General features: G+C 48.5%; 1 protein-coding gene across 6 annotated transcripts in view; it reads right to left on the reverse strand.

Annotated features, from left to right (window-relative positions):
• Nucleotides 1-1,639: 1,639 nt before the first annotated feature.
• The window catches only part of DCAF17 (DDB1 and CUL4 associated factor 17), a 221,467-nt gene continuing 204,678 nt past the window's right edge, over nucleotides 1,640-18,428 (reverse strand). For 5 of the 6 annotated variants that reach the window (XM_063933481.1, XM_063933482.1, XM_063933480.1 and 2 more), the window contains 2 exons: nucleotides 12,037-12,192; nucleotides 1,640-1,867 (listed from right to left, as the gene is read on the reverse strand). In XM_063933481.1, coding sequence (XP_063789551.1) covers nucleotides 1,754-1,867; nucleotides 12,037-12,192 — 270 coding nt within the window. In that variant the 3' untranslated portion in view covers nucleotides 1,640-1,753. The remainder of the gene's footprint in view (nucleotides 1,868-12,036; nucleotides 12,193-18,428) is intronic. The other variant, XM_063933483.1, reaches the window with a different exon arrangement.

Below are 18,428 nucleotides of genomic sequence, written 5' to 3' on the forward strand. Positions count from 1 at the left end.
GCATCTGCAAGGGGGCCGGCGGCGTGGCTCCGGTGACCATCCAGGCTGTACCTGTGATCGTCCCTCTGGAGCTTGATGTCCAGTAGCCAAGAAGCCAATCCATCCTGCACGCAGGTGAGTTGACTCCTTCTCCCCTCAGTCCCTCGCTGCAGTGATCCTGTTGCCAGCAGGAATCACTGTAAAATAAAAAACCTAGCTAAACTTTGTCTAAGCAGCTCTTTAGGAGAGCCACCTAGATTGCACCCTTCTCGGCCGGGCACAAAAATCTAACTGGAGTCTGGAGGAGGGTCATAGGGGGAGGAGCCAGTGCACACCACCTGATCGGAAAAAGCTTTACTTTTTGTGCCCTGTCTCCTGCGGAGCCGCTATTCCCCATGGTCCTTTCAGGAACCCCAGCATCCACTAGGACGATAGAGAAATCGAACTTTTTGGTATAAACTCCACTTGCCATGTTTGGAGGGAGAAGAATGATGAATGGCATCCCAAGAACACCATACCCACTGTGAAGCATGGGGGTGAAAACATCATGCTTTGGGGCTGCTTTTCTGCAAAGGGGACAGAACGAGTGATCCGTATTAAGGAGAGGATGAATGGGGCCATGTATCCTGAGATTTTGGGCAAAAACCTCCTTCCCTCATTAAGAACATTGAAGATAGAACGTGGCTGGGTCTTCCAGCATGACAATGACCCTAAACACACCGCCCGGGCAACTAAGGAGTGGCTCCGTAAGAAGCATTTCAAGGTCCTGGAGTTTCCTAGCCAATCTCCAGACCTCGACCCAATAGAAAATCTGTGGAGGGAGTTGAAAGTCCGTGTTGCCCAGCGACAGCCCCAAAACATGACAGATCTAGAGAAGATCTGCATGGAAGAGTGGGCCACAATACCTACTACAGTGTGTGCAAACCTGGTCAAGTTCTACAGGAAACGTTTGACCTCTGTAATTGCCAACCGAGGTTATATTACAAAGTATTGAGTTAAACTTTTTGATTGTCCAAATATTTATTTTGCGCAAGAATATACAAATAAATTGTTTAAAAATCATGTGATCTCCTAGTTTTTTTTTTCAGATTCTGTCTCTCATAGTTGAAGGGTACCTACTGTATGATGGAAATTACAAACCTCTCTCATCTTTTTAAATGAGTCAACTTGCACAATCGGTGGCTGTCCAAGTACTTTTTTGCCCCACTGTACCTATACACTATGGTTCATTGTTTTCAGAAGCCAATTAACCTACCAGTATATGTTTGGGTTGTGTGTGGATATTCAGCAATAGTCTTTCTAAAAGGACGTTATCTAGTTAATGCTAGTGGCAGTATGTCTGCTTCTAAAGGCAGTCATTCAGTAGAGAAGTCATTGTTTCTCCCCTTCCCCCCACCTTCAATACCTTTTCCTCCTTGCAGAGCTTACCTGCCAACCTCTCTCACAATACAATAGCTTCTGGGTGCAGCCTAATGTCAAGGGATAGACGTGTCAGTATTATATGATATTGTGTATGTGGCTAGATCCAGAAAGGTCTGTAAGTATGCCAAAGATGGAGCAGATACAACTCTCTAGGTTTGCTTATAGCCCGCACAGCGAGACGACACACAGGTTATTGGCCACAATTATTCACAGAAAACATTTGAGGTCACTCAAACACTTTGTTTCAAAAATATATATTTATTGTTTTTAAAAACAAATGGTACAAAACAAAATGTGATGGTAGAAAAACATTTTTAGAAATGAACGGATACAAATATCAGGAAGTCCTGCCTCACTCCTCTGAACCGCAGTGCATTTTATACACGTAGCATGAAAAGTTACGGTTGGGCCTCTCCTCTATGTGTATGAGAGTGTCGCGATCAAACACTAAGGCATGGCTGTGAGTCTGGAAGAGAAAGAATGTGGTAGAACATTACTGTTAAGTTGGAAGACTGCTGAACAGAAGCGGTCTGATGCTTACAATAAGAATATATATTTTATTCATTGATAGAAACAAAATAAGATCACCATACCCTCCAACATTTTACACATAAAAATCGGTACAAATTAGAAAATGGGGCGTGGCCAAGGGTAAGCCTCTTTTCCTATACTTTCAATGGAAGTTTGGAGAGCCAAAAATCGGTACAGACCACAAAAAAAGGTACAGTTGGAGGGTATGGATCACACTAGTCAATGGAATAGCACTAATTAACCACACAAACTAAAAATGTAAAAGATACAAAAATTACACCCGGAATATAAAACAAGAGAACTTTTGTCACTTCTCCAAAATCTGTTCCTCATAATCCTTCTTGGGGACATTGTTAGTCTGGGTTAGACAGGTTTAGTTAGGCACTAAATAGTGTGGTGAGAGGGGTGGTCTCTCACCTGAATTGTAAGCACACATTGCGGCCGCATCTCTAAAGGCAGTGATGAACAGGCTTGGGCATTGCAGGGGGTCAGGCTTGGGCGTTGCAGGGGGTCAGAGTTACAGCGTTGCGGAAACGTCGCCGGGAAAACAGGGGCGGGCCGGGACCATTTTCGGGGTGGCTGCGTGACGCCACACGCAGGCGCTCCCGAAAGAAAATAAAAAAGGCTGCTGACCGCCTGACAGCACCAGGGGTCCAATTGCCTGACGCATCGGGGGCGGGCTCACACATGCTGGGCGGCCCCCAGCATGTGCGGAGATGAATGCAGATCTGGCTGCGTATGCAGCCTTCATCCCTGAATAACCCCCACTGCTGGCATCAGCTCCCTCTAAGGGAAAGGAAAACAAGACCGACACATTCTGCAGTAGCAGTGGAGGTTTGGCATTCCGGATTCTGTGGGTTGCCCAGATCCAGCAGCAACTTAGCATCAGAGAACGGGAAGAGTTCAAAACTCTCATGCACCCAGAGTTCTGAGCACTGATGCCTGCTAGAGGCCAGTTAGTAGTAGTTTGTAGTTCCAGGGACTGATGACATTGGCCGCGCCAGGAGAGCATGGTAAGTGTGGCTGCAAGCCATTGCAGCGGACTGATTGATGAGCACAAGGAGTGCTAGGACTTTTTATGATTGTGTGTTTATTTTCTGTTTATACCTGTGTTTCCAGGCCTGAATCTGAGTATATGGTGCTTCAGTGTCTGATTCTAGTAAAGACACTCTGTTTCCCCCAAAAACCTGCCTACCGACTCCTTATTTCCAGTACACTTTTACAATAGTTAACCTAAAACTAAACAAGCTCCACACCCCTGTAAGCCCTCCCACCTCCACCGGAGCCTATCAAAGCCGAATGGAGAATACAAATCTAACACGACAACAAGGAAACAACATGCAACAACCAGGGTGGGAATGCAATGTCCCTAGATGGATTACGAGGAATGGATTTCACACTGAGTACAACATTTTAATCTGCCAACCAATCTGGGGGACACTACTGCTCCACACTTGCCAACTCTCCCTGACTGTCAGGGAGACTCCCTGAAATAGCAGCAATCTCCCTGAAGAGTATAGAAATCTCCCTGATTGCCCGCATTGCACCCACCCCACCATTTCATTCTGTAGCGGTTATATTCTTGGAAAAAAAAAAAAAAAAAAGAAATTATATATATATATATATATATATATATATATATATATATATAAAATATAATATAAGAATTTACTCACCGGTAATTCTATTTCTCGTAGTCCGTAGTGGATGCTGGGAACTCCGTAAGGACCATGGGAAATAGATGGGCTCCGCAGGAGATTGGGCACTCTAAAAGAAAGATTAGGTACTATCTGGTGTGCACTGGCTCCTCCCTCTATGCCCCTCCTCCAGACCTCAGTTAGGGAAACTGTGCCCGGAAGAGCTGACACAACAAGGAAAGGATTTGGAATCCAGGGTAAGACTCATACCAGCCCACCAATCACACTGTACAACTTGTGATAACCATACTCAGTTAACAGTATGAACAACAACTGAGCCTCCTTTTACGGATGGCTCATAACAATAACCCTTTAGTGAAGCAATAACTATATACATGTATTGCAGAGAGTCCGCACTTGGGACGGGCGCCCAGCATCCACTACGGACTATGAGAAATAGAATTACCGGTGAGTAAATTCTTATTTTCTCTGACGTCCTAGTGGATGCTGGGAACTCCGTAAGGACCATGGGGATTATACCAAAGCTCCCAAACGGGCGGGAGAGTGCGGATGACTCTGCAGCACCGAATGAGCAAACTCAAGGTCCTCCTCAGCCAGGGTATCACACTTGTAGAATTTAGCAAATGTGTTTGAACCCGACCAAGTAGCAGCTCGGCAAAGCTGTAAAGCAGAGACCCCTCGGGCAGCCGCCCAAGAAGAGCCCACCTTCCTTGTGGAATGGGCTTTTACTGATTTAAGATGCGGCAGTCCAGCCGCAGAATGTGCCAGCTGAATCGTGCAACAGATCCAGCGAGCAATAGTTTGCTTTGAAGCAGGAGCACCCAGCTTGTTGGGTGCATGCAGGATAAATAGCGAGTCAGTTTTCCTGACTCCAGCCGTCCTGGAAACATAATTTTTCAAAGCCCGGACTACGTCCAGCAACTTGGAATCCTCCAAGTCCCGAGTAGCCGCAGGCACCACAATAGGTTGGTTCAAATGAAACGCTGATACCACCTTTGGGAGAAATTGGGGACGGGTCCTCAATTCTGCCCTGTCCATATGGAAGATCAGATACGGGCTTTTACACGACAAAGCCGCCAATTCTGACACACGCCTAGCTGAAGCTAAGGCCAACAGCATGACCACCTTCCACGTGAGATACTTTAGCTCCACGGTCCTAAGTGGCTCAAACCAGTGTGATTTCAGGAAATCCAACACAACGTTAAGATCCCAAGGTGCCACTGGAGGCACAAAAGGGGGCTGAATATGCAGCACTCCCTTTACAAACGTCTGAACTTCAGGCAGTGAAGCCAGTTCTTTTTGAAAGAAAATAGATAGGGCCGAAATCTGGACCTTTATGGACCCCAATTTTAGGCCCATAGTCACCCCTGACTGTAGGAAGTGCAGAAATCGACCCAGCTGGAATTCCTCTGTTGGGGCCTTCCTGGCCTCCCACCAAGCGACATATTTCCGCCATATGCGGTGATAATGCTTTGCTGTCACATCCTTCCTAGCTTTTATCAGCGTAGGAATCACTTCATCTGGAATGCCCTTTTCCGTTAGGATCCGGCGTTCAACCGCCATGCCGTCAAACGCAGCCGCGGTAAGTCTTGGAACAGACAGGGCCCCTGCTGTAACAGGTCCTGTCTGAGAGGCAGAGGCCATGGGTCCTCTGAGATCATTTCTTGTAGTTCTGGGTACCAAGTTCTTCTTGGCCAATCCGGAACGATGAGTATAGTTCTTACTCCTCTCTTTCTTACTATCCTCAGTACCTTGGGTATGAGAGGAAGAGGAGGGAACACATAAACCGACTGGTACACCCACGGTGTCACTAGTGCGTCCACAGCTATCGCCTGAGGGTCCCTTGACCTGGCGCAATATTTTTTTAGCTTTTTGTTGAGGCGGGACGCCATCATGTCCACCCGTGGCAGTTCCCAGCGATTTACAATCTGTGTGAAGACTTCTTGATGAAGTCCCCACTCTCCCGGGTGGAGGTCGTGCCTGCTGAGGAAGTCTGCTTCCCAGTTGTCCACTCCCGGAATGAACACTGCTGACAGTGCTAGCACGTGATTCTCCGCCCATCGAAGAATCCTTGTGGCTTCTGCCATTGTCATCCTGCTTCTCGTGCCGCCCTGGCGGTTTACATGGGCGACCGCCGTGATGTTGTCTAACTGAATCAGTACTGGGTGGTTTTGAAGCAGGGGCTCTGCTTTACTCAGGGCGTTGTAAATGGCCCTTAGTTCCAGTATATTTATGTGTAGTGAAGTCTCCAGACTTGACCACTGTCCTTGGAAGTTGGTCACCAGGACCCAGTCCTGTATGCCGAACCTGCGGCCCTCGAGAAGATGAGCACTCTGCAGCCACCACAGCAGAGACACCCTGGCCCTTGGGGACAGGGTGATCAACCGATGCATCTGAAGATGCGATCCGGACCATTTGTCCAACAGATCCCACTGAAAGATCCTTGCATGGAACCTGCCGAAGGGAATTGCTTCGTAAGAAGCCACCATCTTTCCCAGGACTCGCGTGCAGTGATGCACAGACACCTGTTTTGGTTTCAGGAGGTCCCTGACCAGAGATGACAATTCCTGGGCCTTCTCCACCGGGAGAAACACCTTCTTCTGTTCTGTGTCCAGAATCATGCCCATGAAAAGCAGACGCGTCGCAGGAATCAGCTGCGACTTTGGGATATTCAGAATCCAGCCGTGCTGTTGCAACACTTCCTGAGAGAGTGCTACACTGACTAACAACTGCTCTCTGGACCTCGCCTTTATGAGGAGATCGTCCAAGTACGGGATAATTATAACTCCCTTCTTCCGAAGGAGTATCATTATTTCGGCCATTACCTTGGTAAATATTCTCGGTGCCGTGGAGAGACCAAACGGTAACGTCTGGAATTGGTAATGACAGTCCTGTACCACAAACCTGAGGTATTCCTGGTGAGGTGGGTAAATGGGGACATGCAAGTAAGCATCCTTGATGTCCAGCGACACCATAAAATCCCCCTCTTCCAGGCTTGCAATAACCGCCCTGAGCGATTCCATTTTGAACTTGAACTTCTTTATATAAGTGTTCAAGGATTTTAAATTCAGAATGGGTTTTACCGAACCGTCCGGTTTCGGTACCACAAACATTGTGGAATAGTAACCCCTTCCCTGTTGAAGGAGGGGGACCTTGATTATCACCTGCTGGAGGTACAGCTTGTGAATTGCCGCCAGTACTACCTCCCTTTCCCTGGGAGCATCTGGCAAGGCTGATTTGAGGTAACGGCGAGGGGGAGTCGCCTCGAACTCCAGTTTGTATCCCTGAGATACAATTTGTACAGCCCAGAGATCCACCTGTGAGCGAACCCACTGGTTGCTGAAGTTTCGGAGACGCACCCCCACCGCACCTGGCTCCACCTGTGGAGCCCCAACGTCATGCGGTGGACTTAGTGGAAGCAGGGGAGGATTTTTGTTCCTGGGAACTGGCTGCCTGGTGCAGCTTCTTTCCTCTACCCTTGCCTCTGGCGAGAAAGGATGCTCCTCTGACCCGCTTGCCTTTCTGAGGCCGAAAGGACTGCACTTAATAATACGGTGCTTTCTTAGGCTGTGAGGGAACCTGAGGTAAAAAAGTCGACTTCCCAGCAGTTGCTGTGGATACGAGGTCCGAGAGACCGTCCCCAAACAATTCCTCACCCTTATAAGGCAAAACCTCCATGTGTTTTTTAGAATCAGCATCACCTGTCCACTGCCGAGTCCATAATACTCTCCTGGCAGAAATGGACATTGCATTAATTCTAGATGCCAGCAGGCAAATGTCCCTCTGGGCATCCCGCATATATAAGACGACGTCTTTTATATGTTCGAAGGTTAGCAAAACAGTATCCCTGTCGAGGGAATCAATGTTGTCTGACAGGGAATCAGTCCATGCTGCTGCAGCACTACACATCCAGGCTGAAGCAATAGCAGGTCTCAGTAGAGTACCAGAGTGTGTATACACAGACTTCAGGATAGCTACCTGCTTCCTATCCGCAGGCTCCTTTAGGGCGGCCGTATCCTGAGACGGCAGTGCCACCCTTTTAGATAAGCGTGTTAGCGCCTTGTCCACCCTAGGGGATGTTTCCCAACGTAACCTATCCGTTGGCGGGAAAGGGTACGCCATCAGTAACCTCTTAGAAATCACTAGTTTCTTACCAGGGGAACTCCACGCTTCTTCACACAATTAATTTAATTCATCAGATGGGGGAAAAGTCACTGGCTGCTTTTTCTCCCCAAACATAATACCCCTCTTGGTGGTAACCGGGTTAATGTCAGAAATGTGCAATACATCTTTCATTGCAGTAATCATGCATCGGATGGCTTTTGTAGACTGTACATATGTCTCATCCTCATCTACACTGGAGTCAGACTCCGTGTCGACATCTGTGTCTACCATCTGAGCTAGCGGGCGTTTATGAGCCCCTGACGACTTCTGAGTCGCCTGGGCAGGCGCGGGCTGAGACCCCGGCTGTCCCAAGGCAGCTGCGTCATCGAACCTTTTATGTAAGGAGATGACACTGTCGGTTAAGACCTTCCACATATCCATCCAATCAGGTGTCGGCCCCGTCGGGGGCGACACCACACTTATCTGCCCCTGCTCCGCCTCCACGTAACCCTCATCAAACATGTTGACACAGCCGTACCGACACACCGCACACACACAGGGAATGCTCAGACTGAGGACAGGACCCCACAAAGTCCTTTGGGGAGACAGAGAGAGAGTATGCCAGCACACACCACAGCGCTATATAACACAGGGATTTACACTATAAAAAGTGATTTACCCAATAGCTGCTTAAATATCTTATTTGCGCCTAAATTTATGTGCCCCCCCTCTCTTTTTTACCCTTCTTGTATCAGGATACTACAGGGGAGAGCCTGGGGAGCTGCTTCCAGCGGAGCTGTGAAGGGAAAATGGCGCTGGTGTGCTGAGGAAGAAGGCCCTGCCCCCTCAGCGGCGGGCTTCTGTCCCGCGTTTTATGTAACTTAATGGCGGGGTTTTTACAGTTTTCAGACAGTATTATGTGTATTTTAAGTGCCAAAAGGTATTATAATTGCTGCCCAGGGCGCCTTCCCCCAGCGCCCTGCACCCTACAGTGACCGGAGTGTGTGGTGTGCTGTGTGAGCAATGGCGCACAGCTGCGGTGCTGTGCGCTAACTTAATGAAGACAGGAGTCTTCTGCCGCCAATTTCATCGCTTCTCTTCTGTCTTCTGACTCTGCAAGGGGGACGGCGGCGCGGCTCCGGGAACGGACGATCGAGGTCAGGCCCTGTGTTCGAACCCTCTGGAGCTAATGGTGTCCAGTAGCCTAAGAAGCACAAGCTAGCTGCAAGCAGGTAGGTTTGCTTCTCTCCCCTCAGTCCCACGTAGCAGTGAGTCTGTTGCCAGCAGATCTCACTGAAAATAAAAAACCTGACAAATACTTTCTTTTCTAGCAAGCTCAGGAGAGCCCACTAGGAGCACCCAGCTTTGGCCGGGCACAGATTCTAACTGAGGTCTGGAGGAGGGGCATAGAGGGAGGAGCCAGTGCACACCAGATAGTACCTAATCTTTCTTTTAGAGTGCCCAGTCTCCTGCGGAGCCCGTCTATTCCCCATGGTCCTTACGGAGTTCCCAGCATCCACTAGGACGTCAGAGAAATATATATATACATACATACATACATATACACACACACATATTCAAATGGTATAATCAGTGCCATTTACCTGCATTGCGTATAAGGCACAATGATTACTATTGCTACATGCATTTTTAGATAAGGTTCATCTTCGCCACTTATATGGAACCTCTTGTAAAACACAATACACACGCAAGCTCTGAAAAGTATCAGTGTCTTTTCATCAACAAGTACTAGCTCTTATTAAAAGATTTGGTGCTCATTAACATTTGGATGTAAGTCGACTTGCTCTCAGATATAGCAGTACACGTTAGCGCTTGTAGGTGTTAATTTCACAATCACCCTGAAATGCTTTTTCAAAAGTACAACAGGCAAGTATGTAGCTGCTCTGGAACCTCCCAAAGCAAGCCAATGCAGTTTCGTTATGCTCCAGGATAGCTACGAGCAACACTTTACACCCAAAGCTGGCATTTCTAGAAACAATGGTATCAAACCTGGAAGACTTAGTAAATATGACAATGAGGTAGCTGCCCTGCACAGCCGTTCAACTGAGGTACCATGCCTCGCTGCCTATGTAGCACTCACAGCCCAAGCAGAATGCGCCTTAATCAAATCTGGTGCAGGCCTGTCAGCATAGACATATGCCGACCTAATAGTGGTGGTGATCCTCTGCGCTATCGATTAGTTGGACCTGCTTGTGAAAATCATAGAGTACAAATAGGCCGTCCGTCTGACTGCTTTAGTGCGGTCAAGGTATGGTTGAGTGTACCACATCAAGTAGATGCAGGGAATTGGGGGTATCCGCACAAGCAAACTGCCAAAAAGCCTGAAGGACAATTTCGGGGTTTAAGAGGAAGCTGGAGGCCACCTTAGGTTGAAAAGAAAGAGGAGTGTGCAGTACCAACCAGTTATATTGGAAATCAACAAGGGAGATTTACAAAACAGGATTCCCAGTTCAGATACTAGCCTGACCGAAGCAACAGGCAGCAGGAAGGAGACCTTCCAGGTAAGGAAGCACTGCTCCATAGACTCAGGAGGCTGAAATGGAGCGTTATGGATGGCTTCCAAGACTAGATTTACGACCCAATGCGATGTTCATGTAGTTAAGCGATTATATGCATCTGTGCAAAAAATTCTTAAATGTCATATGGCGCAAGCTTTACCCAGAGTGTGCGCACTAAGGTGGGGTTGCGAGTTGCGACCAGGAAAGACGGTATCAAGTGTGGTGGAAATGTGATGGCCATTCCAGGGCGGTGGATAGAAGTGAAGATTAAAATCATCCACTTAATCGGCGTGTTACGCGAGTACCACTGGCGTGTCAACGCAAGCAGCTGCATTCCCAGATGCGCAGCCGCAAGCTTAGGAGACCCTGGCCAGACGGAGAAACTGCACCTGCCATGGGTCTGAGTGATGGTGGCATATAAGGACATTCCAACTGGCATAGATGCTAAACGTGGGCATCTCACACTTTGCACATACGGGCGAACATACGTGCACAAGGTGTTTGTAGCGACATCTGCATTAACTCGCAGATGGGTGACTGCCTATGAATGCTGCTGCTTACGACAGGCCCTTAATCTTGCTTCCTGCAGTTACTGCATGTTTTATTTTGGATCACTGTCCTCCAGAAAAATCCAACATCATGTCAGCTACAATTTCCTCTCTGGATTTGGGAGAGAAGCTTGTGTGATGTTATATAATCAGTTACTTCCTCTCACCTAGGTGATACATCTTAATGGTTGTCTGTGTTCCTTTCTTCAAATGTATCACCCATTGTTCTCCAAATGTGTGTTTTGTGGTTAAAAAGTTCTTTGGTCCACAACCCTTTTATTCCAAAATGTTTCCGACAGCTCTCCCATTTAGATCATATAAAGTGTAAGTTTAGCAGAACGGCGAGTCACTACACAGTGCCCAGTAGACCTGTCTGAGTTGCTTGCAGAGGGTTCTGCTTTTAATATCTGAGCAGATGACATATACAGTATTTCTAGTCTTCCAGTTCTTGCCCAACAGCTCCACCTAACTTCCATGAAGTTTATGGCAGTAGAATTTTCTAGCTAGACGTATTTATACAGTATATCTCCTCATACTCTTCCATGGTTGTTGAGTTTATACATAACACAATGAGAGGTCAGAGTATTTATTCAACTCTTCAATTGAGCTTAATTTAAGGTCTGAGACAATTATATTTTGGAGAGCTCACATAGCCAGTGATGTTATATTGATCATTATGTATACTATATACAGAGGCATATTAACTGCTTGGTGAAGCCGTGTGCAGTAGGCCCTACCTCCATGCAGTGGGTACCCAATGCAGTCTACAAATGGCACCAGCTTTGACCAATATTTTTAGGAAGATGGTGATGGCATATGCACAGAAGATAGTACAGTATAGGATCTGGCACAGTACCAGTCTTTGCTGTAACCAGTGTCAGAGTGGATTTTTGGAACAAATTACCCAAAAGACAGCACCTCCAGCAGAATATATAGAGGGACTGCTTGGGAAAACATGGGGTCTGTTCTGGTTGTAGGGCACCTTTGACCAAAGGCCTGGGTGTACTGCACATTCTGCACACATTATAAATACACCACTATGTATAGAACAATCAAGTGTCCAGGAACCAGATCAAATGGATCCTGTGCATGGTGCTGGAGCCAAAAGCTGTCACTGACCGCCTGGTCCACACAGCAGCATATTAGTGCAGACTCTCAGACTACTACCATTGCAGGACAACTATCTACGTCCGGTCAGAGTACAGTGGTTTCTAAAGAACATAGACAGCAGGTGTCTGACGGTTGGCAACTTGAAAGCAAATGTATATTTCTTACCACATCCCAAGATTCTTGCAATGTGATCTTCTTCAGGATCCTCCCTGTGTCATTGCAATGCAGATCAACATGTGCTCGTCCTTGTACATCTATCTGAGTCACCGCCACCACAGTCAGCAGATCCAACTCATCTTCATACACTACGGCCTTGAACGTCTGGTGTGGAAAATAACAATGGTGAATAGATGGACACCTTCCAAACTTATTTTCTAACGATACTCCCTTTCCTCAAACAAGAACATCAGTAGGGTTCCCTGTGCCATAATACTCTCCATTTCTTTATTCAGCTATATCCCAAAACTTACAAAAATAGGATTTTAATTACCTACCGGTAAATCCTTTTCTCGTAGTCCATAGAGCTTGCTGGGGTCCACATTAGTACCATGGGGTATAGATGGGTCCCTTGGGAGCCATGGGCACTTTAAGAGTTTAATAGTATGGGCTGGTTCCTCTCTCTATGCCCCTCCTACCAGACTCAGTCTAGAAACTGTGCCCGGTGGAGCCGGTTACAGCTAGGGGAGCTCCTAGGAGTTCTTTCAGTTTTTTTTTTTTTTTAAAGAGTTAAGTACAGGGAGGCTGCTGGCAACCTGCTTCGTGGAACTTGGGGGGGCGGGGGGAGTAGGATCCAACCCTAGAGGTTAATAACCACTATCACCGCTGACAGGACAATACACAGATAGTGGCGAGATTCACACCAGCTCACACATAATAACAGAAAACCTAGCTAACCAGATTGAAACAAGTCAGCAACGGCAGAACCATAGTACTTAACCAAGTAACAATGCAGTACTTAACCAAGGAACAAGGTAGTACTAAACCAAGTAACAACTGCAGGAAAACAAAGCGCTGGGCGAGCGCCCAGCATCCTCTACGGACTAAGAGAAAAGGATTTACTGGTAGGTAATTAAAATCCTATTTTCTCTTACGTCCTAGAGGATGCTGGGGTCCACATTAGTACCATGGGGATGTATCAAAGCTTCTAGTACGGGAGGGAGAGCGCGGAGGCTCCTGCAGCACCAATTGATCAAACTTTGGGTCCTCAGAGGCCAAAATATCGAACTTGTAGAACTTAGCAAACGAGTTCGATCCTGACCAAGTAGCCACTCGGCAAAGTTGTAAAGCCGAGACACCCCGGGCAGTCGCCCAGGAAGAACCCACCTTACGAGTAGAGTGGGCCTTAACAGATTTTGGACATGGCAAGCCTGCCGTAGAATAAGCATGCTGGATAGTACACCTGATCCAGCGAGAAATCGTCTGCTTAGAAGCAGGACACCCAACCTTGTTGGGATCATAAAGGACAAATAGAGTGTCCGATTTTCTGTGACGAGAAGTTCTTTTCACATAAATCTTCAAAGACCTTACCACATTCAAGGATTTTGAAGTAATTGAGGTAATAGGTTGGTTGATATGAAAAGCCGACACAACCTTCGGAAGAAAATGCTGACGCGTCCTAAGCTCAGCTCTATCTTCATGGAAAATCAAGTAGGGGCTCTTGCAGGACAATGCACCCAATTCTGACACACGTCTAGCAGATGCCAATGCCAACAGTGTGACCGCCTTCCAAGTAAGAAACTTGACCTCAACCTCCTTTAACGTCACGAACCAATCCGATTGCAGGAACTGCAGCACCACGTTAAGATCCCAAGGTGCCGTAGAAGGCACAAAGGGAGGTTGGATGTGCAGAACCCCTTTCAAGAAAGTCTGAACCTCAGGGAGGGCAGCCAATTCTTTCTGGAAGAAAATAGACAAGGCCGAAATCTGGACTTTTATGGAGCCCATGTGCAGGCCCACATCCACTCCTGCTTGCAGGAGGAGGAGAAACCACCCAAATTGAAACTCCACCGTAGGAAACTTCTTGGATTCACACCAAGACACGTACTTTTTCCAAATCCGATGGTAATGTTTTGACATTACTCCTTTCCTAGCCTGTATCAGGGTAGGAATAACATTGTTCGGAATGCCCTTCCGAGCTAAGATCTGGCATTCAACCTCAATGCCGTCAAACGTAGCCATGGTAAGTCTTGATAAGCGAATGGACCCTGTTGCAGAATGTCCTCTCGAAGAGGAAGAGGCCTCGAATCTTCCAGCAGTAACTCCAGAAGATCCCCGTACCAAGCCCTTCTTGGCCAGTCCGGAGCAATGAGGATCGCCTTTTGATCAGTTTGAGAATCCTTGGGATGAGTGGAAGTGGAGGGAACACATACACTGACTTGAACACCCACGGAGTTACCAGGGCGTCCACCGCCACTGCCTGTGGATCCCTCGATCTGGAACAGTACCTTTGAAGCTTCTTGTTGAGGCCATCATATCTATTTGAGGTACGCCCCAAAGACTTGTCACCTCTGCGAACACCTCTGGGTGGAGGCCCCACTCTCCCGGATGGAGACAGTGTCTGCTGAGGAAGTCCGCTTCCCAGTTGTCCACTCCGGGAACGAAGATTGCTGACAGCGCCACCGTGTGCTTTTCCGCCCAGAGGATAATTCTTGTTACCTCTGACATTGCAGCTCTGCTCTTCGTTCCGCCCTGTCGGTTTATGTAGGCCACTGTCGTTACATTGTCCGACTGAACCTGAATGGCCTAATATTTCAGAAGATGTGCCGCTTGTAGAAGACTGTTGTACACGGCCCTTAGTTCCAGAATGTTTATGGGAAGGATGGATTCCAGACTTGATCACCTTCCTTGGAAGTCCGTGGTTAGGAGGATACAATTCTGAATCCCGAACCTGCAGCCCTCTAGTAGGTGAGAGGTTTGAAGTCACCAGAGGAGCGAGATTCTGGCTTTCGGTGACAGACGTATCCTCTGGTGTATGTGAAGATGAGATCCCGACCATTTGTCCAGGAGATCCAGTTGAAGAGACCGTGCATGAAACCTTCCGTACTGTAGAGCCTCATAGGAAGGAGGCAACTATCTTCCCCAGAAGGCGAATGCACTGATTAACCGATACCCGGGTTGGCTTCAAGACAAACCGGACCATTGCTTGCATCACCAACGCCTTCTCTTCCGGCAGAAACACCCTCTGAACTTCCTTGCCGAGGATCATCCTCAGGAAGGACAGTCTCCTTGTCGGCTCCAAATGCGACTTTGGAAGGTTCAGGATCAGGGGCGTATCTACGCTTTGGCCAGGATGGCACTCGCCAGGGGCGCTGGCAGAAGAGGGGTGCCACCCAGCGGTGCCATCTGCGGCCCCACTAAGTGAAGAAGCTAAACCAACTACAACTTCCACAAACCACCTTGCCTGGCACAGCTGCATGCCTATTGGCTGTATGTTTAGAGTAGGCGTGTCCTGTATTCGTCAGATTCTGCGGGATGTTCAAGGCAGCTGTGCGTGTGCTGTGGACAGTGAATGAGTGACCCGCTGAGACGTGTGAGTACAGCGGTGGTGGTAAAAACATAATGTGGCAGTGGCAGGGTTAATCGTCTGGCAGCTGTTACCCCTCCTTCCCTCCTCTCACAGCCTGCATGTCAGCACAGGAAGAGTGATAGATGGTGAGAGGCGAGCAGCAGTGAGTGTGTAGGGAATGCTGTGCTGCTTTATTACTTAGGAGGCGAGCACACAGTCTGTGCTGCCTTGCAGGGAAGGGGTTACAGGAAAACTGTAATCGTTCTGGCCGGAGGCATGATCTGGTCACGGGTGGTGGGTGCAGTGTGCTCTGTCAGAACAGAATCAGGATGTTGTTGCTGGTGATGGTAAATGCATCAAGTGAGGGTTGGAGGGAATTGGAGAGGGGGGATAATGATGGGTGGAGTGGGAGTTCCAAGCCTGAGACACCTGGTTTACACAGTGTATACAGTACACTGACCATTGCACAGCCCAGGCAAGTCCCTTTCTGTAATACCTGCTTCTATGCAATCACATATTCTTATTCTTTATTAGTCATGTCTCTGTCCCGGCTTTCTGACAGCAATACAGTATCAAAGGCCAGTTCTACCATTAGCCAGAGAACGCTGCTGCATAGAGTGCCAGGTCTGATGAGGTGAAGGGGAGAGAGTGTAGGCGCGGGGGAGGGAGTGCAGGCGCGGGGGAGGGAGTGCAGGCACGGGGGAGGGAGTGCAGGCACGGGGGAGGGAGTGCAGGCGCAGGGGAGGGAGTGCAGGCGCAAGGGAGAGAGGGGTAGGGTAGGAGGTAACTGACCGTTTTCTGGGAGTGTGTGGAAAAACGCAGGTGTGTCAGATACAAATGCAGGCATGCCTGGCTGGCCGAACGCAGGGCGTGTTCATGACGTCAAAACAGGAACTAAATAGTCTGAAGTGTTCGCCAGCGCTGAGTAGGTCTGGAGCTGCTCAGAAACGGCACAATCTTTTTTTCTCTAACGTCCTTGAGGATGCTGGGACTCCGTAAGGACCATGGGGAATAGACGGGCTCCGCAGGAGATAGGGCACTTTAAGAAAGCTTTGGACTCTGGGTGTGCACTGGCTCCTCCCTCTATGCCCCTCCTCCAGACCTCAGTTTTACACTGTGCCCAGAGCAGGATGGGTGCACTGCAGAGAGCTCTCCTGAGTTCTCTGCCTAGAAGCATTTTTGTTTGGATTTTTTTCTACTTTTTTACAGGGAGCACTGCTGGCAACAGGCTCCCTGCATCGAGAGACTGAGGATAGAGGGGCAGACCTTCTTGTCTAAGATAGGCTCTGCTTCCTCGGCTACTGGACACCATTAGCTCCAGAGGGGGTGAACACAGGTTCTTACTGGCCGTCCACCCCCAGAGCCGCGCCGCCGTTCTCCTCACAGAGCCAGAAGAACCGAAGTCAGAAGACGTCAGGCGGCAGAAGCCTTCAGCTTCACTGAGGTAACGCACAGCACTGCAGCTGTGCGTCATTGCTCCCATACACCTCACATACTCCGGTCACTGTAAAGGTGCAGGGCGCAGGGGGGGGGCGCCCTGGGCAGCAATATAACACCTCTATTATGGCAAAAGACAATATACATGTACAGGTGGGCACTGTACATGTATATAAAAGAGCCCCCGCCATATTTTAGTAAGTTTGAGCGGGACAGAAGCCCGCCGCCGAGGGGGCGGGCTTCTCCCTCAGCACTCACCAGCGCCATTTTCTCTCCACAGCACCGGAGAGGAAGCTCCCCGGACTCTCCCCTGCTTACACACGGTGAAGGGGTGTTTAAAAGAGAGGGGGGGGGGGCACATAATTGGCGGATAACGTATTATACAGCGCGGCTGGGGGAAAAACATTTTGTGTTGGTCTCCAGGGTCATTGCGCTGGGGTGTGTGCTGGCATACTCTCTCTCTGTCTCTCCAAAGGGCCTTGAAGGGGATACTGTCTTCAGAAAAGAGGTTCCCTGTGTGTGTGAAGTGTGTCGGTATGCGTGTGTCAACATGTTTGACGAGGAAGGCTCGCTTAATGTGGAGGGGGAGTGCTTGAATGTCAGGTCGCCGTCGGCGACACCGGAATGGGTGGATATGCTGAATGTCTTGAATGCAAATGTCAATCTATTGCATAAAAGGTTAGACAAGGCTGGAGCTAGGGATCAGTCAGGTAGCCAGTCCATGCCTGTCCCTGTGGCGCCAGGCCCTTCGGGGTCTCAGAAGCGCACCATATCCCAGATCGATGACACAGATACCAACACGGATACTGACTCTAGTGTTGACTATGAAGATGCAAAATTACAGCCGAGGGTGGCAAAAGGTATTCGGTACATGATTATTGCCATTAAAGAGGTTTTGCATATTACTGAGGAACCTCCTGTCCCTGACACGAGGGTACACATGTATAAAGGGAAAAAGCCTGAAGTCACCTTTCCGTCCTCATTTGAACTGAGTGAATTGTGCGAAAAGGCTTGGGAATCTCCGGATAGGAGACCACAAGTACCCAAAAGGATTCTTATGGCGTATCCTTTTCCACAAACGGATAGGATACGATGGGAATCTTCGCCTAAAGTAGACAAGGCGCTGACACGCTTGTCCAAAAAGGTGGCACTGCCTTCTCAGGATACGGCTTCCCTCAAGGATCCTGCTGATCGCAGGCAGGAAATTACCATGAAGCACATTTACACTCATTCAGGTACTATTGTTAGACCGGCTATGGCGTCGGCCTGGGTTTGTAGTGCGGTTGTGGCATGGGCAGATTCCTTATCTACGGAGATTGACACCTTAGATAGGATGCCATTCAAATGACCATAGAGCATATCAGAGATGCTGCCTTGTATATGAGAGATGCTCAGAGAGACATTTGTTTATTAAGCTCCAGAATAAATGCTATGTCTATTTCTGCTAGGCGGCTCTTGTGGACCCGACAGTGGACGGGAGACGCCGATTCAAAGCGGCATATGGAGTCCTTGCCTTACAAAGGGGAGGAGTTGTTTGGAGACGGCCTCTCGGACCTTGTTTCTACTGCTACGGCTGGTAAGTCGAATTTCTTACCTTATGTCCCCCCGCAGCATA

This window comes from Pseudophryne corroboree, chromosome 7 (genome assembly GCF_028390025.1).
Source record: "Pseudophryne corroboree isolate aPseCor3 chromosome 7, aPseCor3.hap2, whole genome shotgun sequence".
NCBI classification, from domain to species: Eukaryota; Metazoa; Chordata; class Amphibia; order Anura; family Myobatrachidae; genus Pseudophryne; species Pseudophryne corroboree.